The sequence below is a fragment of the Amblyomma americanum genome, chromosome 5, assembly GCF_052857255.1.
Source record: "Amblyomma americanum isolate KBUSLIRL-KWMA chromosome 5, ASM5285725v1, whole genome shotgun sequence".
NCBI lineage: Eukaryota > Metazoa > Arthropoda > Arachnida > Ixodida > Ixodidae > Amblyomma > Amblyomma americanum.
This window is the reverse complement of record NC_135501.1, coordinates 40,758,731-40,786,365: the sequence shown is the minus strand read 5'-3', so window position 1 is coordinate 40,786,365 and position 27,635 is coordinate 40,758,731. Positions and strand designations below refer to the sequence as shown.

The following is a 27,635-nucleotide window of genomic DNA, read 5'->3' as shown; positions in this document are numbered from 1 at the left end:
TACAGGAGAGTTAGGAGGTCATTTAACTGCGGATTTTTTTTTTTTGCGTTGTGACACTGTCTCTCCTGAGGCAGAAAAGGAGCATGCTAGATTTATCAAGTTCTGTGACAGGGAGCGTTACTGGGACAGTTCATAAACTTGTTCCATTGTAGACACATGGATGGAATGGAAGTGCAGCAGACATTTGGATGTAGGGAACATAATGCAGTGCTCCATCTCATTCACTTTCTCTGTCTGTTCTCCATTTCTACTATTGTGTTTGTAGTGACTTCATGCTGCCCACAGAAAGCCACCTGTAGTTTAACTGGGCAATTTGTGCTAGCACAGGGCTTGCAGCTGCTGTTCTTGATATTTCCCATAAACAATAAAACTATTCGTGTATGTAATTTCTGTAGAAATCTAGTTTTAGCTGCGTGCTTTTCTATGACCGCTGATTACTTTATAATTGGATTTCTTCTCTCATTCTGTTCCGGTTTCATCAACCAAACGATGGCTGTGATGTTCATTTGGCTTCTAGGGCACGTGAGGCACAAAAAAAATGCAATACAAATGCTGATACGAAGTTTTAATTCACTACGGCACTTAAACCGGCCTGATTCAAGAGTTGGAAATGGCAACAAATCACTTGTCAGCGGTCATTTTGCTGTTTTTTTTCTGCCTCATGTGACCTAAACACAAACTACAGGTCCTAGCCATTGTTTGGTTGATGAGATCGAAACAGCATCAAGAAGAAATTAAATTATAGATTATTTAGTGCTCATTGGCAAATATCATGGTGTGATACATGTTAATTTCCAAAGCATCATTCAAAATAAGAAAATGCAAGCCAAAATTTGCTGTCTACAGTTCTTGAAGTAGAAGCCTGCTTTGATAAACTGTTGCTAAAAATTATGCATGTGTTGCTGCGTAGTATTAGCCTTGGGAGGACACTGCACACCAGGCTGTCACCTATCTAAAAATCTCGCATGATTCAGTTTAATTTGCAAAATGTTCTTAGCAGATGTCATAAAAATTCTACAGACAAGACAAAAACATACTGCTATCAACATGATTACTTGAGCATGTTGCATATGAGTACAGCAGTGAATAGCACTGACACCGTGACCCAGATAAGTGACTAACCCTTTGTAGAGAGTGGCCATTTCATTCACATGTCAGGCAGCATCCATAGATCCCCACTCTTTTGTACCTTTCTTGCTAAGCATGTAGTGCCATCTTCTGAGGAGTGTTGCAACACACATTTTTTACTTTTGTGCTTTTGTCTTGAGAAAAAACACAGTGGGCTGGTAAACTTTGGTGCCAATGCCAGTCATGAGGATGTTTTCGAAGCTCATTTTATGAGACCGACTCGTGTGAAATCGGACAATTTAGGTGATTTTTTTGCTAAAAGAACTGCATTATTCCGTGTGAAAAAAGCTGTTGGGAGCTTATCTGACTGCCCTAGTTAAAACTGCAGATGTTAAGAAACACCGTTTCACTGCAAGGTGTATAGAGAACACCCCAGTTTTGATCCAGCAGAAAGCTTTGAGCACGCTTCCATGCAGGGCCAGTGTGTGTTTAAGAGCCAGCAAGCTTGGAAACGTGGGACCAGCAAATGTTTCACTGAGCGTACATGGCAATGGTGTTTCTTCATGATGTCTGAGTTTACAGAATAGCAGTTCTTTGCTACAGTGACCGTGAACAAGTCCTTAGATGGTTAATGCATTGAACTGAGTTCTCTGTGTGGTCATCTGAGGGGATTTGTCCCACGAGTGCAGGAAGGAAGGTTTGATGTGGTGACTGAATAAGTTACCTTTGTTTTACATCAAGGTATTAATGAGGTGCATGCGTCACCATTGAAGGGGCATGCCTAATGGTGCGTGCCTGGATGACGTCTGTTTTCAGTGCAGTTGCGCTCTAATGACGCGGGTATTTCAGTGTGCATGGGACATTTTTGGGGTGCTCATCATGCGGGGAAACTGGTGACGCAGGCGTCACCAGCCACTGACGCCCAGCTCAAGTCTGTACATGCAAGAGAGGAAGCAGGCTTACCCCTGAGTGTTGCATGTATGCATGTGCCCTAGCTGACAGTAAACAGGCAGTTTCCACTCATTGATGCTGGTGCGTGTGTGCTTGCTGCACAACAAGCCAGCATTGTTTTTGCTAGAATGGCTTTCATCACTAATAATTGGTTTGAGTGTGTCTGCATTGCTTGAGGTTTGCGATCATTTGATGTAGTTATTGGAGCATTATTTAGCAACTCGTTAAAGAAATTTATTTATTTTTTGTGTCCTTGTATTCCTTCAGGCCTTCTGCGCACGCAGCCATGGTTAGCAGCACTGCTGGCTAACAGTGTTAAGGCTAGGTCACGCACACTCATGAAAGGGGACAATGGGGAACAGTCACAGTAATTGCTAAATTGCGGAATATCGTAGGTCATGTGCATTAGGTTCAGACCCAATTAGAGGTGAGGTCCTCTTTATTTGGAATTGAAAATTCTTGAACACTGGAATTTTTCACTGTTTTCCTTGGTCGAGGTTACTGCCGGTTCCTACTTGAATTGCACTGGTCCTTATGCAACCTCGGCCTATTGCACACAGTAGGTGTGAATGTGGCATTTCCATGCTGCTGCAGATAGTGAGGGGTTTTAGCTGCCTGCTCTTGACTAAAGTGCACGCACTTTTTGTGACATTTTCTGTCTGATAATGTGTCCATTGTCTGTCAAGAATGCAGCTGTGTTTTGGGTTTGCATGCATGGATAGCAATAGCGGAGGAAAGAATACCTGAATAGAGTGACACGCAGACTGGGCTGTTGGTAGGCTGTTGTTTTGCAAACTCGTTTTAAGCTTGTTTACAGTGTTATTGCCACGTGCACACCTTTTAGATCAGAGATTTAATTGGCAAAATTACACTGTTTTGTTGTGTATGCAACATAATTAGTATAAGCCAACTTTTTTTAATCCTGCAGTTAGGATGGAGTGATGCACTGAGCATTTTTTACTAGTACCAGCTGCGAAGCTCTGGTGTGCACTTCTGGCAGCTCTCATAGTGAACGTTCAAAGGTTAGCATACAGAGCTGCAGCTGTCATTGCAATTGTGCAGCTCATGCATTGAGCCTCCTGATTAATTAACTCTGGCAGCCCAATGTTCCCTCAAAGCATTGGCAGTGGCCCATCATGCTGGTGGTGCTGCTTTCCCACTGTCCTGGTCATCACAGTTCAACTTCTGCTATGAAGCGAAGGTGCAAGTCTAGCTGTCTGGAGCACCTGCTTTTCAGAAGCTTCTGAAGATGAAAAAGTGTAGAAAGTTATTATGAAGTTAGAAAGTTATTATGAAGCATATAAAGCTTTGGAGAAGCGTTTTGCTTCGAATGAGCTTTGTAAGCATCTTTGTACTGTGGAGTAAGAAAGGCAGGCCATGGGGTGCTGATTAGCTTGAAGTCATTTTCAGTGACCAGCCACGCCTTTCCCTGACTTCTTAGCTGTCGCAATGAACTTCGTGAAAAGAAAATGCAGCTGATACTTTTTTTTGTTTCTGAGTTGTGTTTGAACAGGAAATATGCTGTTACCATGGAGCAAAGGGTGCTTCAGCAAGGCACTCAACTCTGTTATCGTGCCTCTAGGGCGTTCTCTCATTTTATCAGGACGAGCACAGAGACATTAGCCAGACTGACAAGAAAGGGAAGGTAAAAGTTCTTGTTGCCTTTTTGAACTCTGGCTCAATAGATAGGCATTGATTGGCGACTCTTCTTGTATGCGCACAGTGACATTTGACCCTTTTCCAAGGTGTCATTGCATTTTCTGCTCCTGACTCATTCCGTTGCTCTCCTTCTTTCCGCATCACCAAACCTCTTGTTCTTGGGCACCGCACCTGCAGACTCCTCCCGCTCATTAAGCACTCCTTGCTTGTTTATAAATACGAAAACATACAAGGGCCATGTTACTGCCGAGTTGGATCTAAGCTGGACCTGTGTTCGATCTGAATAAGAAGAGGGCTGAGGTGGATTTGAACATGCTCCATCATCTGCCTGTCTTCCATGTAGTAGCAGTAGATACCTTCTACATTTCTGAACGCTTGCTTATAGCGCTGTATTCCAGAGCATCCAGCCCTATTCTTTAAATATAAATCTAAAAACATTTCCTTTTCAATTCCGTCCTGGCATCCTGTCCTTTGCCTTGACACCTATATTTGTTTATGAACCACCACAGTCTCCTCCTACATGCAGCACAGGTACGGCCGATGCCTCCTTCATGCTGAATTTAATTTTTTTGCCTTGCACATTTCAGGTGTTGGCCATGTGTTAGTTTGCACTTTGAGGTTATTCAGTACTCATGCTGTATGTGCCAGCTTGTCTTCTGCTGTTTTGTGTGTACAATTGGGACCACATTCCACTATGCAAGAGCATTTATAAATGTGAGGGCCAGTACTTCGCAGTTAAAGAAAAATTCGTCCTGGTCTGGGGTTCGAACTTGGGACCACGGCTTCACCGGAGCAGTTGCTCTACCAACTGAGCTAACTGGGATGGCAAGCGTATAGTAGGGCAAGAGCGAATTGATCAACAACTCCAATAACTACTCCCTTATTACAAATTTACTCCACCTTGGGGGCTTCCCCTAAACATTTGACCAGGCCCAGTACTGTTGCACTCTTCTAGATTTTGTGGATCAGTTTATGCTTATTATGCCCCCAAAAAGGGGCTTAATTTCTTTTCCTAGCTTTGCATATAGAGTCATTCCAACCATTTATCCATATCCCAAGGTGCTTTTATGGCTTGACTGTAGCCATTTCCACTTTGTGTACTGTAAACATGTTGGGGTCATAATTGTAAACTAGTACATTTTTTCTGGGCTTCAGTCAAAAGTTAACACTTGTATTTGCCTCTTCTCCTCTTTCCGTCACTGTAGCCATGCTGTTTTTGTTTCTGTCATCTTCTTTTGATTATCCCAAACAGTTGAGCTTCAGCGTCCAGTTCTATGAATGGGTTTCAAATTATAGCTTGAATCTCTAGGAGCACCCGATTAATCCCAGTGAAACAACTTGTAGCATTTTTGTTTGTTGCTGACATTATAGCTGCTACAATGAATTATTTTTTCCTCATGCATTCTATTCCGTGTTCTTGCCCATCTGTAATCCTTGCCTTCACTTTTTTTTTTCTTCTGGTGCAGTACCGCTTCTTTGGGCGCCAGGTGGTTAAGGCGTGCGTCGAGTGTGGCACCCACCACATTGACGTCAGTGGAGAACCTCAGGTAAGTGGTACTCCGTTCCTTTCTCCTCCTGCACTCGGTGGTTTTCCACTGACTGTGCACAGTGTAGTCTGATGTGTGAGGGAATTCATTATCTGCGAATAACCGGTTATCTGGGTGCAAACCAGCAATCTACATATGGGTCCCCCTAGAATGAAAGGAAACAGCCAATTTGCAGAAAAAAATGAATTTTTTGGTTATTTCTTTACCAAATTTGAAAACGACTTTTGGACATTACGTACCAAGAAGAAAAACTAGTTAGAAAGAAGGAAAAAGTATGCTTGTCTCATATATTTGAGGGGCCTAGCTGTACTTAGTATCTGTGTATGTGTGTGACATTCGGGTAAAGTAGTTTGTTTACATGCTCAGCATCAGCTCACACGTTTTGGTGCTTCATTGGAAACAGCAGCTTGAGCTGCTAGGTGGTCATCACGGCTAAGGATTGTTCTGACATGTATTGTGCTTCAGTTCCTCCTTTACATTTACACTGCGCGGACGCCACGGTGGCTGAGTGGTTATGGCGCTTGGCTGCTGGCCCGAAAGATGCGGGTTCGATCCCGGCTGCGGCGGTCGAATTTCGATGGAGGTGAAGTTCTAGAGGCCCGTGTACTGTGCGATGTCAGTGCACGTTAAAGAACCCCAGGTGGTCGAAATTTCCGGAGTCCTTCACTACGGCGTCCCTCATAGCCTGAGTCGCTTTGGGACGTTAAACCCCTATAAACCAAATTATCTTTTACATTGCACAAACTGGCTCCGTCTCTGTGAGGCTCAGTGAGCCTGGACAAGTTCATTGAGCTGATTGTTTAATTAGATTGCTGGTATGAGCAAATTGGTATGCCATGTGTTTTTAAGGTTTGAATTCCCCCTTGAGTATGCCTAGCAGTAAAAAGTTGACGGATGGAAAGATTGTCTTGAGAAAGATTAATTCCTGATTTAGCCTCCCAGACGCCATGTGCTGACGGCACTTCACCAGCATGATGGCAGCATAAGTGTTTGTTCACACTTGTGGGCAAGCCTCCTTGAGACTTGCTCTTAAGGCACTTCAAGGAGCATTGGACTACCACTGCAGGAGATAGCTGTTGTCTAATACTCTCAAGAACCTGCACAGAAAATACTGCGGACAAGAATGAGGATGAAACAGGCAGAGGCGCTGATTTTCAGAAACATGTATGTGACTAGAAAGCAAGGCGAAAAAAGATGAAATTGCTTTTGTTAAAAAATTATTGAAAGATGTGGGATTTTAATAGGGGAGATAAAAACGTTCTCCCCCACTTAATCGTGGCTGACCCAATTAAGAAACGCCAGACCGCACCTCGTGATCGCGTACGCTACCGAGCGCACGCTGATCATGGTGGACCTTGCTCTGAGGGAACAAAGGAACGGCACTGGCTGACACAAACAGGCATTTATTGCTGCAGCAACAATATCGCCAGCTAGCAACAAAGCACGCTGAGGAATCGAGGTCATCCAACTCACCAGCAAGGTTAACAGCGAATGTTCGCCCACTCGAGGGCAGGGGACACGCTGCAGCCGGACGTGACGAGATGCGGGAGAATGTTCCTCCCCATGAGACCTCGCTCTGCTGGCCATTAAAAGCCACCTGCGAACACGCACGCTGAACGAGACACCCTAAAGAAATATTGCTGGGCAAAGGCACAGAGAGTGAAAAAGCGTATGGGACAGAGAAAGTGCAGTGCATAGTAAGCTCGGCGGCCAACGAATGCAAAAGTTGACAAACAACAGTGAGGGGTAGCAGAGGGGCGAAGGGGAAGAAGATGGGTGGAATAAAGCGTGGGAGGGGTTGCGGAATCACATAGGAACAGCGAGAAAGCGGCGGTAGAACAAGAAAGAAAGGGTGTGAAGAAGAGGAAAAAGAATGAACCGAGAAGTGGAAAAGGGACAAGAGAATGAGACGTGAAGAGGAATGCAGCAGGGAGATATCCTGTATTTCAGTGTTTTTGCCCCTCAAATTTTTTATCAGCTTTCAAATTGTGGTGAGTTCGTCTTGTTTGTATCTTGTTTGTACAATCTTTTTTTTTCTAGCCTTCCCCGTTCCTCCTGCTTCGCTACTTGGAAATAAATGCTCAGTTGAAAGCCAGCACTCGTCAGTGTGTCCGTGTTGTGTCTCTCCCGTGCTGTCTTCTCATCGCTGGAACAAGGCGTGTTTTGCATCGCGTGTTCTGTGGAATAGTGGGCTTCTCCTTGTTCTTTATTCGGCCACGCTAGTGCTTTGCAATAAACTCAGGCACATTTTCAACCAAAAACTAATTTTAAAACCCAACGTTGCGGAGCCAGCTGGGCTCCTTCTTCAGGGGTGAATGGGGGCAGTAGTTAGCGTCTTTGAGTATGCATGGATGGGAGCAGCAGGAGGCCGAAAAAAGAAAAGCGATGATGCGAAAGAAGCGGGCAGGGTGGGGGTTATGGCTGCGATTCACATTACGGTGTGTAGAACAATGGTACGTTGTCGGATTGACGCGGTCAATGGCGACTTGTTTCCTTTGAGCTGCAGAGCGAATTAAGTTCCCTGTGCATATACTGCGGGCAGGTTTCCTTTTGTGCGCTCGATGTCCCAGGAATGTGCCAGGATTCTGATAATAGCCGTTTTTGAGAATTTTTTTTTTTTTTGGTTCAGAAGATGGCACGCACGTACGAGGTTTCGTCGAAGTTGATTCTGTGGTTTGAGTCTTCGGAATGTCCCAGGGCTGCGCTCTCTTGCGAAGTTGCGGACGTCGTTTTTATGTTGCCGAATTCTTTCTTTCAGTTTTTTTTTAAGATTCGATTATTTAATGTTGGTGTAAATATACGTCTTTGTAATCTTTTATTGCGGAAAGGTATTCTGTTTTCATGATTTCTTTTGTCGTGCTTGTCCAAGTTTTGTAGTGAGCACATTGCTTTCACGTCTGAATATATGTAGGCATTCCTTTGCGTTTGGAGTACAGTTCTGATGCACAGAAGGCAGCAACTGCATAGACTTGCAAAATCGTCGTGTCTGATCGAGAAGCGTCTTAGTTGTACATTTTCACTAAATTCATTTTCGTCTTTCTCAACTAGCTGCAATCAACTTGTTCAGTGCTGTGATGTCATGCAACTATATTATATCCGGCTATTAATTGTTCTTGTTCCGCCACTGTAAAAAACCAGGCTCAGTACGCCTGTGAATTTATATTGCACAGAAACAAATAAAGGAAGAATATGGACAAATTAATATTGCGATGTGTTGTTATCATAACGAGTGCCGTGAAGTGAAACCGTCGAGGTCATCTCCGGAAACATAGCAATTACTATCCCATTTCGTCGGGAACACATTCAGCCTGACCTTCCTAAAAATAAGAAAAATGAAACCTTGGAAGAACAGAGGTAAGCAGTTTGCCTTTTTTCCCGAAATTAAACGCACTTGCAACTCCCTGATTTCCTTCTAAAAGCCTCAGTCATTTCTTTTGTGCCTTTACATCAGCAGCCAAGCGGTGATGCATAAAAAAGAGGGGATACTTACGCGATAATGCCACAACAAACAGCGCGACTTCTCCGATCGGCCCCCCTTTAGCCACGCACCGTGCGCAGCGGCAGCGCACTCGCTTCTGCTCCAGGAGTCTACGCCAGCGCCACACCGCGGCAACCGCTTCTGAAGCCTCACGGGGAGCGCACCGCTTTTGCCACTACACCTTCTAGAACACTGTAGTTAAGGTAACTGACCAGGGAGAGTCACATGGCACGCTCCTCCTCAAGGCGATGCCATGGGAGGGTGCACCGCGGGAAAGCAAACCAAAAAGGGAAGCCGCGGGAATGAGACCAAACTATATACAATGAGCATGAAAAAATTAAAAGACAAAGGTACAAGCCAGGTAAAAATGGCATAAATGGTAACAGAAGAAAGTGGACCATTCCGACACGAACATAAAATATTAAATAAAAATTTAGGATTAAATTAAAGGAAGTGAATAAAAACAACTCAAAGCAGCATCAAAGGCCAACAAGAAGTCCAGCTTAAAGGTCTTCACTGCTTTTTTTCTCTTGTTCTTGGCATTTCTTGTTGGCCTTTGACCAACAAGGAGGTATGACATATCAACTAGCTCAACAGCAAGTACATACTTGTTACTCTGACATCACCCCACCAGCAACAAGGTACTAACTGCTCATCTTACAGTGCTTCATGACAATGTTTGCTATATGACAACAGCAGCTGAGAATGCTTCATGAGTCGTGGCAACGTCCAGTACCATCATTTGTACTTAGGTCAACCGCAGCTGTCTTAATGTACAAATTATACTCATGTTAATGATTCCCCCCATCCTGTGCAATGTTTAATAGGTCTCTGCACAGTATCAAAGGGCTACAGAAATGGTAGTGACGATAATGAGCAAAATAAAATTGTGTGCAGTCGTGTTTCTTTTCATGGCTCCATTTTGTGGAAAAGCATTATTTTAAAATAAAACTTGCTGCATTCATATTTAAGCTATTTAAAGATGTATTAAATTTGATTTGCAATCTGCATAATTTTATGGCTCCTGCTCACATTTCAACTGAATACTCCAAATATTTGATTTGATGCCCCTGGTAGCAATTTCTCTCTGCCATAAGGACAGCTTCATGCTGTGCAGAATCTAAACCATGTCTAAAGCCCTTATGCAAAGTGAAGCTCCAACAGTACTGCAACATTTCCTTGGGGCGGAGAAAGTGGGATTTTCAAAATACTGTAGATTACATTTGAACAATACAAGAAGTGTTGCACACAGGTACTGAGCCACTGCGTAATATATTTTTTTCCTGCATAGCACTTGTTCATTTAACAATACCTCAAAAACATACGCAACATAACCGTGCCTATTCACCTAACTTAGCAAGAGTTGAAAGGCTTGTTTGTCTCTCTAAATACTTACCGAGCCAGATACCTGCTCAATATATGCCGAGCACCTGCTTATACAAACTGGACAGGGGCTGCCCAGTGTGCTGCTGTGGCTTGCCAGGGTAATGGGGATTGCGTGGAAATCACTCCTAGTTTGTTTACTGGTGGTGTTGTAACCGTGTACTGCTCTACTGCTTGCCTTTCTCTTTGCCGTGTTACTTGCAGTAGACTCCAGATATATATAATTTCCTAACTGTCCAAGGGTGGGTGGCTGGGAACAGCAGAGGGTGCCCATTCACACAGACCAGCCCTGATGACAGCAGCTCCTGCCACTTGCATCGGGATGAGCTTTGCACCAGCAGTGTCTTTTTCTGGATTGTCTCATTGTGCTGCTCATGTTGAGAGTCTAGAACCACCTGTAGCACTAAGGCTGGCAGGAGAATTATGCTCTGTGGCATCTGTGCACTGTGTTGATCGCATGGCCTGTCTCTTCTGGGCCCCTGCAGTACCTGGAGCAGATGCAGGTGGAGTTCTACGACGAGGCCCGTGAGAAGGGAATCGTCATCCTGGGTGCATGTGGCTTCGACAGCATCCCAGCCGAGATGTGCCTCGCCTACTTGCGGCAGAAATTCCAGGGTGTGTGTCCTCCTCACTTGCGTCTTCCACTCAGAGGCATGGGCCAGTCTGTGAAAGTTGGTGGAGATTCAGATTAAACGAAAAGTGCAGTCATACTACTTGTAACCAGTATGCTCTTCATGGGCAGAGTCCACTGCAGTCCCTGCAGAGTGCTAGTGCTAACGTACCACCACTTGCACTGATTGCACTGTGGTAAGTTTAATGTCCTGCCAGTTGTAATGTGGTACCCTGTCACTTAAGGCCTTTTCTTTTTGGTTATTTCTGCATTCTGAATTTATTTATTTATTTACATACTTTCAAGGCTCATGGGAACAACAGAAAGGAGTGGTGGCATTAATATATATTATTTGCAGTACAGAGTCGAAAAAGAGAAAGGAGTAACCGGCACTTTGAAGGCGATCATGATAAAATTATTACATTATTTGCTGTGTATGGATGAAGCTGTAAGGCACTTTGAACGGCGATTTTGAAGTTAGTGCTGTCACAAACAGAGACTGCAAGACAGGAAGGTGGTTCGATTCAGTGGCAGTTCTTGGTAAAAAAGAATAATGGTACACATCAGTGCACCAAGATGGCGCACCAACTTTGTGTATATATGATCAGTGCGAGAAGAGATGTAACTGGGTATGGCAAAAAGATTTTCTTTCAGGAAAGGATTAAGGTAACATATTTTATGAAACAGACAAATTCCAGAACACTTGCAGCACTCTGAAAGGTCCGGCAGATCTATGGTTTTTGTAGCGAGAGCTACACTGGGCTACCAGTCGAGCATTTCGCGGTACATAGGAGAGGCTAGTAGTGCGCATGCGTCGTTACCATGGCAACCGAAGAGCAAAGTGCGGCGTGCACTTCGCCGTCGCCGTTGCCACACGCCCGCTCCACCATCGAAGCCAAGTGTGATGTCACGTGGATGAGCATTTGTGCGCATGCGCCGATACCGTGGTAACCAGACAGCCTCACCGCACGTTGCTCTATCACCCGAACCGCACGTCGCATGCGCAGCATTGCGTATAAAAGGCGATGTAATGGTCTATATCACAACGTTTGACATGCATGCAGAGAAGGAGAGTCCAGCCGCTGCTATACGGCAGTACAGTGCAGTCCACTTATAACGATACCACATGTAACGATATATCGGTTATAACGATGGGTCGACATGAGAGTGTCATTTTATGCATTAGGTCTATGGGGGAAAAAAGCTATTTATAACGATAGGTTATTCACCGCATATCGGATATAACGATCAAAATATTGCCGTCCAGATGGCTTTTTCCGTGCAAAATAATCGTAACATTTGCATTGCTTAGTTCCCTGAAACGAACGATGTCGAGACGAGGCGATGTTTACCTCTGTAAGTTCGTATCTGCCGCCATTACCATGCTGCGCGTCCCGCGCCGCCCACGCACCGGAGAGTACTTGAGTAGGTGCAGCGCGCCACAAGATGGCGCTAGCTGCTTCATGCGCGTCGGTCACAGTCGCTCCGAAAGAGAGAGAAAGAAAAAAAAAGCGATAAGCAAAGCGGCGCGGTGGCGCCTGTGCCGCACCCAGTCTAAAGCCCCTTGATAATTTGAAAGTAGCGACACTCTCCTCCGCGCCGCGCTTTCCTCCTCGATTATCCTCGCGCAACGGCTGTGAGCTCTGCGCACGACACGCTTTTTCTCCTAGGTGCCCGCCGGCTGACCGCAGCAGTGAGCGAAGCGCGTGTTTTTGGGCCAGCTCTGCGCTCCAGGAGTGCACAAAATCTTTGAAAAATTGCAAGAAAAACATTGAGAATGCCGAAAGTAACATTCATGAAGAGAATGGTTTCTTAGAACTGTGTGAATGGGGAATACTGACGTAAACAAAGCCTTCAGGCGAGCTCGGTACTGCAGATATTTAAGTCACATGATAAGGTGTTTTAGTTTGTGCTCCTGATTTAGTACTGCCTCTGACTTTGTCTCTGTTTGTTTTTTTTAGAGCGTGAACTCTGTCGCCGCAGTAAAACTTCGGAAAACGGCCCGGGCTTGTGCTCTGAACATCAAGATCAGAGAAGGTCAAAGCGGGACTTAGTCTGTTTCGCTACTGTCAAGCAATGAGTCTAGGCATAGTATATGTCACGTGGTAAATCGTGAGTTTGGATCACTGGTTAATTATATACTTATTATGACTAATTACTGGAAGCCAAATTAATTGATATTTAGTAAATTGCAATTAAAACCCAAATTTGCGCAGCAGCATCAAGTCATATACAGTTGGAAAACTTAGGCCAACTGTAATGGTACCGTGCTAGTCAGCGATCCACATTAATCTGCGTTAATTAGTTAATTTGCTACAAAACCAAACAATGAGCTAGACGATGGAGTCGTATGCCTTGCGACAGGAACAGCGCAGCACGAAACAAAGAAGGGACAGGAGAGACACGACGCTTTGCTTCGTGCTGCGCTGTTCCTGCCGCAAAATCATGCACCAACCAGCCCAACTTTCCACCTTGCTAAAGTCATATACTGTTGAAAAGCTTAGGATGAATGCAAATGCTCTGAATTAGTTTACGATACCAATTAATTAGCGTTATTGAGCTATATGCAATCAAAACCACCGTTTGCATTGTAGTATCGAGTCATATACCTTTCGAAAGCTTAGGTTCAGTGCAAATGAGGTGTGCTAGTTATCGGCCCGAATTGATTAGTGCTGAATATTTAACTGCAGTTAAATCCTAAATTTGCACTATAGATGGAAAACTAAGGGCAAGCGTAAACGCGTTATGCTAGCTGGCCAAACTTAAAAACCTCACAAAAACAGAGCTAACATTCTAACTAGATTTAACACGAACTGCTTCGAAATGTTTTTCTTTGCTTTTGCATTTAATTGCGCACTTACAATGCGATCAAGGAGCGCAGACAAGCATTCATCGAACATTATTAAGCACTGGTGCCAAGGAAGCGTAAGAATATACTCGGTATACCTATGAGAGAACGCATTGTTATCTCTAGGCAAGATGAACGCCTCTCGATAATGTAATATTATACTTTGCACTAAAATTTCGTTCCAGTATGTAGTAGGGGATCTAAAGCTGGTATTTTGATTAGGCATCACCTAAAATGTATCATTAAAGAAAATGAGAGCATGGTCAGCAGGATGATTTATTTTCGCGCACGCAAAAGAACCTTGATTGACAAGATACACGTAACAGACGGCAGTATCACATAATATTCAGCATCAACGCTAGCGTAGATATATGTGCTATGCAGTATTGATGACAGTTGAGAAAAACATGCTCAAGGAAATACAACAGTGGTGTATGTCATAGCCCAAATCAACGTCACTTTGTACATCTATGCAGCAGTTTCATGCAAGCGAAAGTTAATGGACAATGGGATCTTAGGCTAAAAGACTGTCTGTTAAAAATTGCCTATTTGTTGTTATAAAGACGACGCTACAGGTGCAAGAACTAGCATGTTTTGAGCCCAGTCGCTATTTCCAGAGAAGATGCAATGCGCGGATGCTTTGGAGATTCGTTCCGTTCGGGCCTCGCATGCAAAATAACCTAAAAACGAAGCAGCAAACAACCCTCAAATGATGCCTTCCAACCAACGGTGTCAACCATTTTTTATGACGTGGTGGTTAATCCTTAAAATGAGTTGCCGGGCGAGTTGGTATTCCATGCTTACATTCACAGCGCAAAGACGAACACGGACACGAGGGGAGACACCACAAAGCACCGACCTCAAGAACGTGAAAATCCCCCAACGAGAATATATATGGTATCATTAATACCGCATAACCATCATCAGGCCGCTTGCTGCTGTTGTACGCGCAACAGCACGCCATAGCGCTTGCACGTTACAATAAAAGCACGGCGCTGTAATGTTCACTCGCCGAGCGTAGGAGAAAAATGGAGTGGAGGAAAAATTAAAACACAAGCAATACGCCGGACCCGCGCGTTTCCAAGGGCAACGGCAGGGAGACCAATCGTCGCTCAGGAAATCGGGCGGAGAGCCGACCCTCAGGGAAGGGGTGAGCAAGGGGCGAGGAGAAGGCGAGGAGGTTGCGCGGCGGCGGCAAAGTTCAATGGTTGGCGGTACTTTCATATTATCAAGGGGCTTTAACCCAGTCTCTCTCTCTTGCGATAGCAGGCTGACACCACCGAAGCAGCGTGCAACCAACGGTACAACCCAGTTCAAAGATGGTGCCGACAAAGCGTAAAGCTGTGTCGCTTGACACGAAGATGGATATTTTGCAGGACTCTCGACGCTGCTTCAAGGTGAGCGCCCTCGTGAAGAAGTATGAGCTCGCCCAGTCGACGATATCAACCATCTTGAAAACCTGGAGCACCGCGATTGTGAAGGCAGGAGCTATCAGCGGCCATGCCGATCAGCGGAAAAGGGTTAGAGACCCTTTGTACGCCGATGTTGAAGAGGCGCTTTATCAGTGGTTCATCACAACCCGCGCACATAATGTGCCTATTAGTGGGCCAATACTTGCCACCAAAGCGAAAAACTTCGCTTTTCTTCTGGGACGGCCACATTTTGAGCCTGGGAGAGGCTGGATTCAGCGCTTTAAAGAGTGGCACGGAATCGTTTACAAAAACGTGGTAGGGGAAGCGGCGTCTTTGGACACAGAGGCAAAGCAGCAGTGGCTGCAGACAAAGCTGCCCGGCGTGCTGGAGCGCTACGCGAAGGACATATATAATTGCGACGAAACTGCTCTGTTTTTTCAAACGTTGCCGTCGAAGACTCACGCTCTTAAAGGAGATCGATGCCCCAGCGGGAAGCACTCGAAACTTAGGGTGACCGTGTTGCTGTGCGTTAGCATGGACGGGAGCCATCATCTCAAGCCTTTCATGATCGGGCGATCAAAGAAGCCAACGTGCTTTAAGAATCAGCACATCCCAATCCGCTATCGCAGCAACAAGGAGGCGTGGATGACCCGCGACCTGTTTGAAGACTGGCTGCTCGAGTTCGACAGTTTAATTGAAGGCCAAGGAAGAAAAGTAGTGTTGCTACTTGACAACTGTAGCGCACACAGCGTTAACCCGAAGCTAACATCTGTCGAATTGATGTTTCTGCCTTTGCATACTACGGCAGGCCTTGAGCCGTTGGACGCCGGCGTGATCGCCAACTTTAAAGTCCTGTATCGGCGGCGCATGCTGGAGTGGCTAATTTTAGCCATTGACCGCACAGCTCCTGGCACGTCGGGTCATGCAGACGGGCCCCCTGACCTGAAGATCAGCCTTTTGAAAGCCGTGCGCTTCGTTTACGGTGCATGGTATGAAGTAAAGCAGTCAACCATATACAACTGCTTCAAAAAGGCAGGCTTTGTGCGTCAGGACGAACTTCCCCAACTCACTGAGACCAACACGGTGGAAGCCCCTGACATAACCGAGCTCTGGGAACTCGTTCCTACTGGTGACACAGGCGGTGTGTCGATGGAGGTGTTTTTGACTGCAGACAGTGCTGCCTCGTTCTGCGATGAGGTCACCGACGAGGCGATCGCCGAAGATGTGCTGTCTTGACAGACGGCAAAGTTGTGCGACGGTGGCGACAGCAGCAGCGACAGTGACAACGAGATTGACAGTGGTACTTTGACCCCGACCACGATGTCCACGCAAAGTGCACTGTCGTCGATCGACTCCTTAATTGATTTTATGCATGCGAAAGGATTGCCGCCAGTGTTCGTGCAGCAGCTGGAATCCATGCACACCGCGGTTGTGAAGCTGAAGCTGCCGCAAAAGCAAGTGCAGATTTCGGACTATTTCGGCGCGCCTAACCCTTGACACGGTTACTGGCGCTAGAAATAAAGTTTGTTTTTCACAGCCTACTTTCTACATCATCTATTCTTTAGAGCAAGTAGCGAATTCAAGTTCGGAGCTGCAAAAGTATGTTCCGAGTTTTTTTTTTATTTTTTATAACCAGTCCAGATATAGCAATCATCGGTTATAACGATCATATTTTTCGTCTTTCTCGATATCGTTATAAGTGGACTGCACTGTATAGACAAGAGAAGATTAACTCTTCCGATCCTGAGGTTGTCGCCTGGCACTTGGTTAATCACCAAAGAGAGAATGAGCGTAAGAAGGCCAAGAGAGCAGTGGAGACACCTGAACAGAGAGGAACGCCTTGCCAAATGGAGATGCCAGGCTGCCGAGTGTAATAGACGGCGCATAGCCGCCGAGATGGAGCCTATGGAAAGCGTCAGTCAACGGGAACCTACAGAAGAGGATGTGAAGACCCGTCATGTGACTGATCACACCATTCGAGTTTCTGAAAGACAAGCTTGGCCAGGGAAGCATACCTCTCACTATGTACAACCTTTGTAAAGTTTAAGAGACTGATTTATTTTCTTCTCTAGAAATGATTCTCCAAAACAAATGTTAGTGCGTATGTGTAGCACCATCTTTTCGGGCTAACCTGAGCTCTTTATGCTAGTAGCTTTGGCAGCCGCTAGATGACACTACATGTAAAAAAATACGTTGTCACTAGTCATCTGCGCATTCTACTGTGAGTGAATGTGGAGAGATGGACGTCCAGCCACCTCGAACAGCGTGTAAACATAAAATTCTGTGTGAAGCTTGGCAAGACAGCCACTGAGACGTACGAGCTCCTTCGTGATGCTTACAGCAATGACACATTATCGAGGGCGCGAGTTTTCGAGTGGCACAAGAGGTTCGTTTCGGGGGAAAACGTCGGTGGAGGACGATACAAGGCAGGGGTGCCCTTCAACTTCACGGAATGAAAACAACGTTGCTCGGATCAGGGAAATCGTACAGCAAGACCGCACCATTACAGTCCGCATGCTATCAGATGCTCTCGGCGTTAGTAAGACAACATGCCACCAAATTTTGCTTGAGAACTTGGGGAAACGAAAGCTGAATGCCAGACTTGTGCTACACTCCCTCACACAGGACCAGAAGGACAAGCGGGCATTAGTGAGCACTGATTTGCTCTCCAAGGCAGAGAAGGATGCTGCATTCGTTGACAGCATCATTGCTGAAGACGAAACATGGTATTTTCAATACGATCCCGAAACAAAGAGGCAGAGCGCCAAATGGCGGTCCACAAGCTCTCCGGCATAGAGAAAGGTGCGGCGACAGAAGACCAAAACAGACGATGCTGAAATTTTTTTCCGATTCCAGAGGTGTCATACACCGCGAGTCCGTCCCACAAGGGCAGACGGTGAATCAGGAGTTTTATATCCGCGTGCTCCAACACATGCGTGATGCGCTGCGACGCCGTCGCCCTGACTTATGGGCATCTGGACAATCGAGCCTTCTCCACGATAACGCAAGGCCGCACACTACTTTCAGCGTGACAAAATTTCTTGCCAAGCTCAGCATTACTGTACTTCCCCATCCGCCATACTTGCCTGACCTCTCCCCATGGGATTTTTTCCTGTTTCCGCGTGTGAAGTGAGCCCTAAAAGGTCACTGGATGGGGAGTGTGGAGGCCATTAAAGACGCCACGACAAAGGAGCTGACAGGCCTGGCAAAAGAATTGTTTTCCAACTGTTTCCAAGACCTCAAGAAGCGTTGGAAGCTGTGTATAGACTGCAAGGGAGACTGTTTCGAAGGGGTGCTGCACAAATGATTTCAATGTTAAACACATTTTTTTTTGATAGACTCAGTCTCGGAACTTTACAGACAATGGTTGTATATCCTGGCATAGCCGAGCCAAGCCACTGCCAATTTTTTTTTTTTTCATGGACAGTGACCTGAATACTTAGAGGAGAGGATATCACTTATGGCACTTCCCTCTCACACAGGGTGTTATTTCCTACATTGATTGCAGCCCTCAAAAGAGGAGTCGGGGTGTGGCCAGGGGCTCCCTTCATTAACAGGTCTCCAATTTGGCCATTGTGTCTACGAGTACTTCTTGGCTCTACATTCTGACATAGGTTGTTGCCTAGTACAGTGTAGTGTCTAAAGGGGTGAAGCTGTTGCTGGCTTTTCATCTGCCTAGCTATTCACCTCATTTTTTTACGGCACATAGGTATGCAGATTTATGGGCTGTCCCACTTAAATTTCACAAAAATAAATAAAATGAAGTCCTGTGTGCAAATGGTGCAAGAAATGTTTACAATAATCTTGTAGGTTTAACTCTAGTTCTTTAGAGCGAGTGTCTGAACAAGGGAGTACGAGCATCACGCTTCATATTCTGTAGTCTCTTAACTATCATGATGCTTGAGTGTTGACATGTGGGAGTAGTCCCGAGGTTTTCCTGTGCACTCTTGGTGTAGTTGCCGGTGCAGGGTCTAATTCTTTTCGATGCTGCTTTGCAGGTGACTTGGACCAGGTGGAGTCGTTTGTGTTCATGAGGCAAGGTCCACAGGTGAGAAGTGTATGCTTTTTGGGCTGGGGCTCTTGGGGAAGCTAGGTGGCCTAGCTTAAACCATGCCTGCCGCTTCCCAGGTTTTCAGATGTAGCGCTGTCATTAAATGCCCCCAGTATGTAGGATGTTTTAATTTCTTCATAGTTGCAGTTTTTGCATTGATGTGGTTTATTTTCAGAACACTTGTAGCACAATGGTATTCTGCTGTGTGAATGGTCATTGTGTCCATGTTGTTCTGCTGCCTTCACAAAGGTCTGCACTCAGTCTCTAGGGCAGGGGTTCTCATACTGGATTCTGTGCCACACTGGAGTTCCTGGGGTGCGTGTCTGTGTGTGTGCATGTGTACGTGGTAGTTAGCCATAATTAGTAAAGAGGAAGGCACTATGAACCAAAGATAAAGGATTCCGAAAGATATAGGATTCCGAAAGTAGACGGACACACACTGAAACTTAATTGACTAGGGACAAATAGTCAGACAGGTCCCCTGTGGATGGTCAGCAAAATGTTATGTTTGACAGCATCCCAGGTTTGAAGTCGACCATGGCGGCCACGTTTTGATGTAGGCGAAATGCAAAAGGTGCCCCTGTGCTGTGCAATGTCAGTGCAGGTTTAATAAAGATACCCAGGTGGTTGAAAAGTCCTCCAAAGAGAAGGGCATCTCTTACTTCCTTTTTTCTCTGAGTCCCTCCTTCATCCCTTCCCTCACAGCCTGGTTTGGGTGTCCACTGAGACATGTGAGACAGTTACTGCGGCATTTCCTTTCCTCAAAACCAATTTTTCAATTTTTTGACAGCAACAGCTGTTAAGTGCCCATTCCTGGGTTTTGCATCAATGTGGTAGTAGTAGCAGTTCGCATACCTAGAGGGTGGTTGCTATAGTAACCACTAAGAGGGTGGTTACCATGGAAGGAGGAGGGTAGGAGAGTGGAGGGCTGTAACCACAAGGTGGTTAGCACCAGAACCATCCGGAGGGTGGTTTATGATTTATGATTATCTTTTTTTTTCTGGTATTCTTGCTCTTATTAGTCAGCTGTGTATTTTTTCATGATGTCTCATGGATGCATATTTTTTTCTTTCTTGATGGATGGCATTGCCACTGCCTTTATATTGAATTTTCATCAGCATTTGGTTAACCGCTTCTGAGCAGTGGTTTGTTTTAGGATTTTTTGCTTAATACCAGCACCATCACTAACTGCAGTTTGAGTATAGCTACGCAAGTGGGGTGCCTGATACTCACCTCTGCCTTTTTCTTGGATTCTGTCGCGGGCTCTGACCAATGGTGTGTGCATGTGTGCAGGGCATGAAGATCAACTATGGCACGTGGCAGAGTGCCATCTATGGTCTGGCACACGCCTCTGAGCTGGTGGAGTTGCGGCGACAGGCCCGTGAGAAGTTTTTCACCAAGCCACTGCCACCGCGCCACACACGACTGGCCCGCAGGTATGCGCGACCTTCATTCTGCATCCTGATGTTTACGTGTGCCATGAAAGCCTGTACTAAAGACTTGAGTGAAAACAACAGTTTGTATCATAGCCTTGGTTCAGTGTTTTTAGTTGTCTGCTGACAAACACTGAGAAGTTGTTAATACATGTTGCAACAGTCAGGCTTCAAGAGCAGGCCTTGCTCAGAAAAGGCCAGGAGTTGAGTCAGGCCTAGTGAAACTTTTGGGGGGATTCAAATGCTTTGGTAGAATTTTGTAACAGGCCACTTTAAGTTCCGCTTGAATGGACGATAAGAGTTAGCTGGCGCCCATTTACAGGAAAAGCACTGGCAATTGCAAACAGGCGAATCCTAGCTCAGGAGTTGGCCACATGAGAACGGACTGTCCCTCTAGAGCGTGGACAATGCCAAACAGTGCAAGCCCCAGCGGTTTTGCCAATGGCGGCATGGCATGACTAGAGTGATGCTTTTGACTAGAGTGATGTTAGGGAGATAAGTGTTGGGCTTTCACCCAAAATGCTGGCATACCTGGATTGGCTGGAAAACATGAGAATTTCAGATACATTGCACTAGCTATGGTCAACCAAGTCAGGAGGGGTGAATTCTGCAAGCAGTACTTTCAAGTGATGCACATTGTGCACATACAGGCAGTCTAGTTGTGACATCAAGCAGCGCCACCGTATGCATCAGCAGTGCCTTCGCTGCTGACCCACACAGTTTTCTTGCCACATGTGTGCCACACGCAATCATTGCAGTGAGCTTTTGTTGCCACAACACGGAGCCAGGAACAGTTGAAAGCAGGAGCCATATAGCTTGGCATAGCAGGACTTTTGTGAGCATTGTGGTATTTTCCAGTGGTCACTCAGTTACTCTGAAGTGTGCAGGGACACCTTGGTTCGTAGGAGTGGTAAAGGGAGAATCGGTGTATTTCAGGAACGCCCTGTTCTGGAGCGACGTGGCCCAGGGCTGGTGCCTGCCGTTCCTGGGCAGTGACCGGTCCGTGTTGCTCCACAGTGAGATGTTCCGGCACCAGCTGTGTGACACTAAGCCGGTCAGTCGCTGCCTCTCACTCTGCACCCAAAGAATGGCCGTGTAGCATGAGCGTGTGGGTGGCACTGCAGCCACCTACTTTAGCACGTTGCATCCTTGTGTCTGCTGAAATTCTGCAGAGAGTTTGAACAGTTTATTTTGAGCATAATTTCATCCATTTTATTGTTCGGCTTTTCTTTTATTGCATCTCTGTCTCTATTCTAGTTGACACCCGAATTGACAGTTTCCAACGAGTGCAGATTGGTCATGAGTGAGCACTTCTGTGCAGGGGTCACATTGAAAATGATGTTCATATGATGTGCATTCCACTATCTTGACGTGGATCTTGCTACAAAGATGAGAAGTACACTGATAAGAGTAGATGTTAGAGCAATTTGCTGTCGAGGTTTTGTTTCAGTGCTCAAGCGATTCAATACTAGATGTGCTGAACACAGGAACAGGAACTAAAACACTGACGGTAGTGAGTTATTGGCCTAAAAGCTATTCAAGCAGTATTCTGTTTCTGGATACTTATAGATAGCAGTGGTATTTGAGCCTTCTTTTGTTAGAATTACTATATTTAGTGTTGTTTAGTAACAGTACCAATGGTGGCAGCATCTCAGTGTCCTTTTTAGCAAATGAGTTGGTTATCTGACGGATGTATTTGGTGAAACCTCTGGAAACAACATTGTCTGAGCAGATATATGAGAACTGTAGGTATGAGGAATAAGGTACTGTTATGACAGAAGCATTAAGATGACATGAGCCTACATGAATTCTGAATCTATAGACTGAGGAATTCATGAACATTTACAAATTTGTGTGGTGCACTTTGGCCATTTATGATCTTACCTTAGAGAGCACAAGTTTATTTTAACTGAGGGCAGAAAAGGGTCTATTGCTAGAAGTGTTGGCCCTGGCATCAGTCTGGTGTGGCATTTAAGGTCATGTGAAGCTCCTTTATCACTGTGCCAAGATGTCGAGTCGCATGTCTAAAGCAAGCCTATCTTCTTTTTCTTGGCAAGGGTCACTCTCCCATAGCAGCATTTTGAACAATAAGATGTTCTTGCAGCTTTTGAAACTGAGACTAAGCCCTAGCTGGGCATTTCACTCATGCACAGCAGCAATGCGCACCTGCTAATTTGAATGAAACAACTTTGGCACCCCCCTGTGCCACGCAAGAGAAGCCCTTGCGTGGTTATCTCTGCTGTGGCTGAGGACCAGCCAACTGTTCTCAGCATCCGATTTGACTAGCACAAGTGTTGAAATAGAGATTTTAGTTTCTTAGTCATTAGATAGCCGATAATCTATCTTGAGGACAAAGAGGTCCAGCATTGGACCTGTGAGGGTGGCTGGTCATTATGAGTGGCCACCTGCACCTTTTCTCAAGGGAGCAGCTGCTGAGAGCCTGAGTGTTGCTGAGCAATATGCATGAATGCACAAAATTCCTTTCGTGTTGCATGTTTCCAGTGCAGATGGGTCAACAGTTTCTTTCCATATAGGGTATTAGACATACCCTATATGCCGATGACATCACGATTTGGATGAATCACGGATCGGACGGGCAGATCAAGATTACCCTACAAGAGGCGGGGGATGTAGTAGACGCCCACACCCATTGGGCAGGACTGCAATGCTCCTCACAAAAGTCGGAACTGCTGGTCATCCGTGATAACGGATGGGCCTGCAAAACTAAGCCGTATAGGATGCAGCTGAAAATCCAAGGCAACGAAATTCTGGAAGTAGACAGATACGGGTGCTTGTACAAACTAACAGATGCAACTAAGTAACACTGGACAGGTTGACGACCTCAGTCCAGCAGACCATACAGCTCATTAAGAGCGTGGTGACTCAACAGGGCATGACGTGTATGCCACCCCTTACATGGATCTCAAGAGAGCAGAGAGTGAAAAGCTGAACTGCCTGATAAGGCAGGCACACAAGGCGGCTCTCGGCCTCCCCAGAAACACGTCCGCCGTGAGACTTCTGTCTCTTGGGGTCCACAACACACTGAGGCACAGCTAACATCGCAAGAGCAGTGGCTCAGGCAGACAGATACGGGGCTCTACATTCTGCGAAGCTTAGGCATACATGGTGAGGACCCTTCAGGCCAGGTGATTACACCTACAGAGATGCGCGAACGCATTCGGGTCGAACCAATCCCCAAGAACATGCAAGCGGACCATCACGAAAGCCGGAGCGGGGCCAGGGTGAAGACATTAAGCAAACAGTATCGAGGGGACGATAGTGCCGTGTATGTTGATGCGGCACGTTATCACATTGCAGGCAAAAATGGTTTCGCTGTGAGCGCGGTGGGTGTCTCCCACAGGGTAGCGGATACGGTTGTCACAGACCGAGTGGAAGAGGCTGCAATAGCACTAGGGATCGTTCAGGAAGGCACCAGCACAATTCTCAGCGATTCCAAAATGACCCTTTGCAACTTCGCGAAGGGACGTATCTCCGCCACTGCATACAAAATTATTCTTACGGTGCCAAAAGATAGGAAGGAAGTGGATCTGGTGTGGGTCCCGGCCTACGTGGGTGTTCCAGAGAACGAGGCCGCTCACCAGTATGCTCGAGGTTTTGTCAGCCGAGCAGGTGAGGGGGCCTCAGACCCAGATGTCCCCAGGGGTGAGGCGCTAATTACATACCAGGCCATAACCAACTATTACAGGGAGCTTAGAGCGAGCCTGCCTCCTCCAAACGTTTCGTTTCGCTCAGCCGCGAACATGCCACCATGTGGAGGTGGCTGCAAACGCGGTCACAGCAAACCCGTGGATGTATTTCAGTATCTTTCCCGATTTGGTAAATCCGTATTGTCAGCTGCGCGGCGAGCCTGCCACCTTAGACGACATAATCTGGAACTGCACGGAGGATCCATCTCCCTTGAAAAATGGGAAGCTGTTCTCGCCAGCCCGGATGCAGACGTTGAGTCCTGGGCCACGGCAAAAGTGCAGGATGTCGCCGACAGACTTAAACTGCCGGCCACCTGGAGTGGCTGAAGTGTCCCAAGAATATCACCATCTTCTTCCTGGCAATAAAGTTCTCTCTCTCTCTTTCTTCAGAGGTCTCAAGTGCTTCATGTTTCAACTTTGTGTGGAAAAACAAAGCTTAGAGCAGTCCGAAACATAAAAGCAGTGCCTCAGGGAACAGTGTGGGGGCATGGAAAGGACTGACTGATGGAATCGGCTCAGCGCTCATCGGGTGGTCCTCTTGTGGCTGCTGGTGCAGGTGCAAGTGCAGACGTATCTGCGGGTGCCCGGCTTCTTCTCTGGTCTGGGGCTCATCTTTGTGGCGGCCATGTTTGGCCTGCTGAGCATGTGCGGCTTTGGCCGCTGGCTTCTCGAACGGGTGAGTACTGCTCTATGAGTCTTGCCACATTTCTTGATCAACCTGTGTGCTGGGGGTGGCAAAAAAGTGCCTTGCATGGCAGAAGGCCAGGCATGCCTAAGAGACCAGTGCACATGAATAGCTTGTTATTCACGTATTCACAGTATTCCGAAATGCTGTCTGGGTGGAAGGGACAGGGCTGCTTCGTCCGTTCAATGTCACACCTTTGTTGACCAATGTCATACATCCACATACCTTTGTTTCTTGAAACAAAAACCTTCTGTAATTCTGCACTGTTTCATGTGAGACATTTGCATGGCAATAACTATTTTCCACAGTTCCGCTGTAGTGTCTGATCAATGAACACATACCCTCTATAGTCTAATACTAGTCAAGAAAAATGTGGCTTTTCCCCGTCAAAGGACCTCCTTCCAGCCAGTGGTGCCGGCCATGTCTCATGAACGCGAGCTTGGAAATGCAGGGAGTGGTGTGACAAGGCAGGGAGGCCAGTGTCCCCTTTAATCTGCCACTCCCTGCATTGACACACTGGCAGGTTCATGAAAATTGGCTCATGACTTTGGCCAGGAGGGGTCGTAAAAGCCACTTTTTTTTCTGGACTTGTATCGGACTATAGGACATACGACTGCAGTAGCCTTAACCTACCACCCCCTTGCACACGCATATGCACACACACACCAGGCAATAGTAAACTGAGCATTGCTCTATGGCCTTCTTTTTTTTTGTTCCATGCTTATTGTGGCATTTATGTTATATGTTGTTAGCACCCAACTGGTCCTGTCAGCACATAGCAACACACATTAGTAACAAGAAAGAAACGTGTTGTTCTTTCCTTCCTTGTACATCCTCGTGTAGTGGTAGGTGTATCCTTCACCAAACCAACTTTTTCTGGACGTAAGCTGTGCTGGTGCTAAGTTCTGAACTGACTGTTTGGTTTTGGGCTTGGCCAAAGTACTATTGTCTGAACATGTATATATATATATATATATATATATATATATATATATATATATATATATATATATATATATATATATATATATATATATATATATGTATATTGATATTGCTGTGAATAAGAATAAGATATGTCCCATTCAGTTTTGTCTGTGCTTAAATAGCACTGTCAGTTATGTGCTAACCACTGCAGTCATTCGCAGGCATAAATACCCATGCCTGCAGTGAGTGTGTGGCCAAACGGTGGCACATAGCTGCCAGTAGCAATGTTTGCCATTCAATTCTCCAGGAACATGATTGCACTATCCCTCGACAGCTCGTGCAAATGAACTGTATCAGCCCTGTGGTGCCCAGACATAGAAAATGTCTGATTAAAGCATTAAACTTCCGTGATTCCATCACTAATGGTGTCTTTACTGCAGAAATCTTGAAAAATAGGAAGATTTACTCAGAAAAGGATTGTTAGCGTATGACAATAAGGGTGCTGACAAATCGGGCACACACATCCATTCAGTAAATCAAGAACAGACTTCAGAACTCTCCCTTCGTCCCTGTGGCTTAACGCTAGTGCCATGTCTTCTCTATCTAAACACCAACTTGCCCAGCTTTCAGCCTTGAAAGCCAGTGAAAGTTTACCATGTTTTGCCTCTAGGGTTAGATTTAGCATGAATTTATGTTTCAGCAGGCCTCCTGCATGTCTGGCTGCTCACACTTAGACCTTTTTGTTTCTTGTGATAGGGATATTGAAAAAGGCAGCTTCTGCAGTTATGCTAGTAATTAATGCAGTTCTATGAGAAAAGGGGAAAATTATTCACATTTTTACACTCCATTACTATGAATTAAATTATTATTGCCAACATTTGTGCGCAGCAACACATCAGCCTAGGGTGTGCTGAGGCAAAAATGTGGGCCTATCCTTCCTGGAAACTTTAACAACCTCCAGATTAACCCTTGCAGGTGCCATTTTTGTTTCCATCAAAAACAGGTTATTTTTCCACCTAAATAGTATATACAGGCCTCAAGAAAGATAATTTATTAGCTTTTCAGCACAAAATACATACCAGTAGTCAATTTTTTACAGGAATATGAAAAACTTTGTACAAAGTGTCATAATTGATGAGAACAGCTGCATCAAAATGCCAGGACCTGTCAAGTAAACACCCCAAGGATCGTGGACCCAATTTTTGTTTTGTAGATGCACATTATGCTTGAACTTGTGGAAAAAAATTATCTTGTTACGGGTGACAAAATCTTTCTGCGTAAAAATGGTACACGTCGTGCCACCCTGCTGACTATTTCACAAAATATTATTTATGGCGTTCGCTGTATGGCATAAAAAATATTTTATTTGTGACATGAGATCCACTAAATTCACGTGAAAAAAAAAAAATGCTGCCCCTTGCAGTACGCTCTTGAAAAAAATCTGAGTTTGCTTTGTATAGAATTGTGCACAAAGCGTCTTAAATGGTTAATTTGCATACTTGAACACCAGTTAATCTAGAATCCTGTGTTTTGTGTCCTTCTGGCTGATCTCATGGTTTAATCTTGTTGCTCGCAGTTCCCAGGCTTCTTCTCGGCAGGCATGGTGAAACGAGGTGGACCCACGAGGGAGCAGGTGTGCACAAATTTGGCCCAGCCTTGCTTTTCTCTGCCAGAGCTGAGCTGTTGTTTTCTGCATACAAGTCGGATATTATAAGAGTGTGCAATGTTCGGAATTTCATTGGAGTGGTCACTAGCAGAGTTGTTAGCTAATGAACTGCATGACCCCCGAGAATATGGCCTTGAGTGTCTTCCGTGCTGTGTGCTGCTCACTGGGAGAATTTTCAGTGGAAAGCAACGCAAAATAAAATTGTTGTTT

The 27,635-nt window shown here is 45.6% G+C and overlaps 1 protein-coding gene across 1 annotated transcript in view; it reads left to right on the top strand.

Annotated features, from left to right (window-relative positions):
* The window catches only part of LOC144132404 (saccharopine dehydrogenase-like oxidoreductase), a 74,490-nt gene that overhangs the window by 26,852 nt on the left and 20,003 nt on the right, over positions 1–27,635 (top strand). The window contains exons 3-9 of the mRNA XM_077664794.1: positions 5,145–5,225; positions 10,572–10,701; positions 18,955–19,004; positions 20,301–20,443; positions 21,377–21,494; positions 24,704–24,823; positions 27,336–27,392. Of these exons, the coding sequence (XP_077520920.1) occupies positions 5,145–5,225; positions 10,572–10,701; positions 18,955–19,004; positions 20,301–20,443; positions 21,377–21,494; positions 24,704–24,823; positions 27,336–27,392 (699 nt within the window). The remainder of the gene's footprint in view (positions 1–5,144; positions 5,226–10,571; positions 10,702–18,954; positions 19,005–20,300; positions 20,444–21,376; positions 21,495–24,703; positions 24,824–27,335; positions 27,393–27,635) is intronic.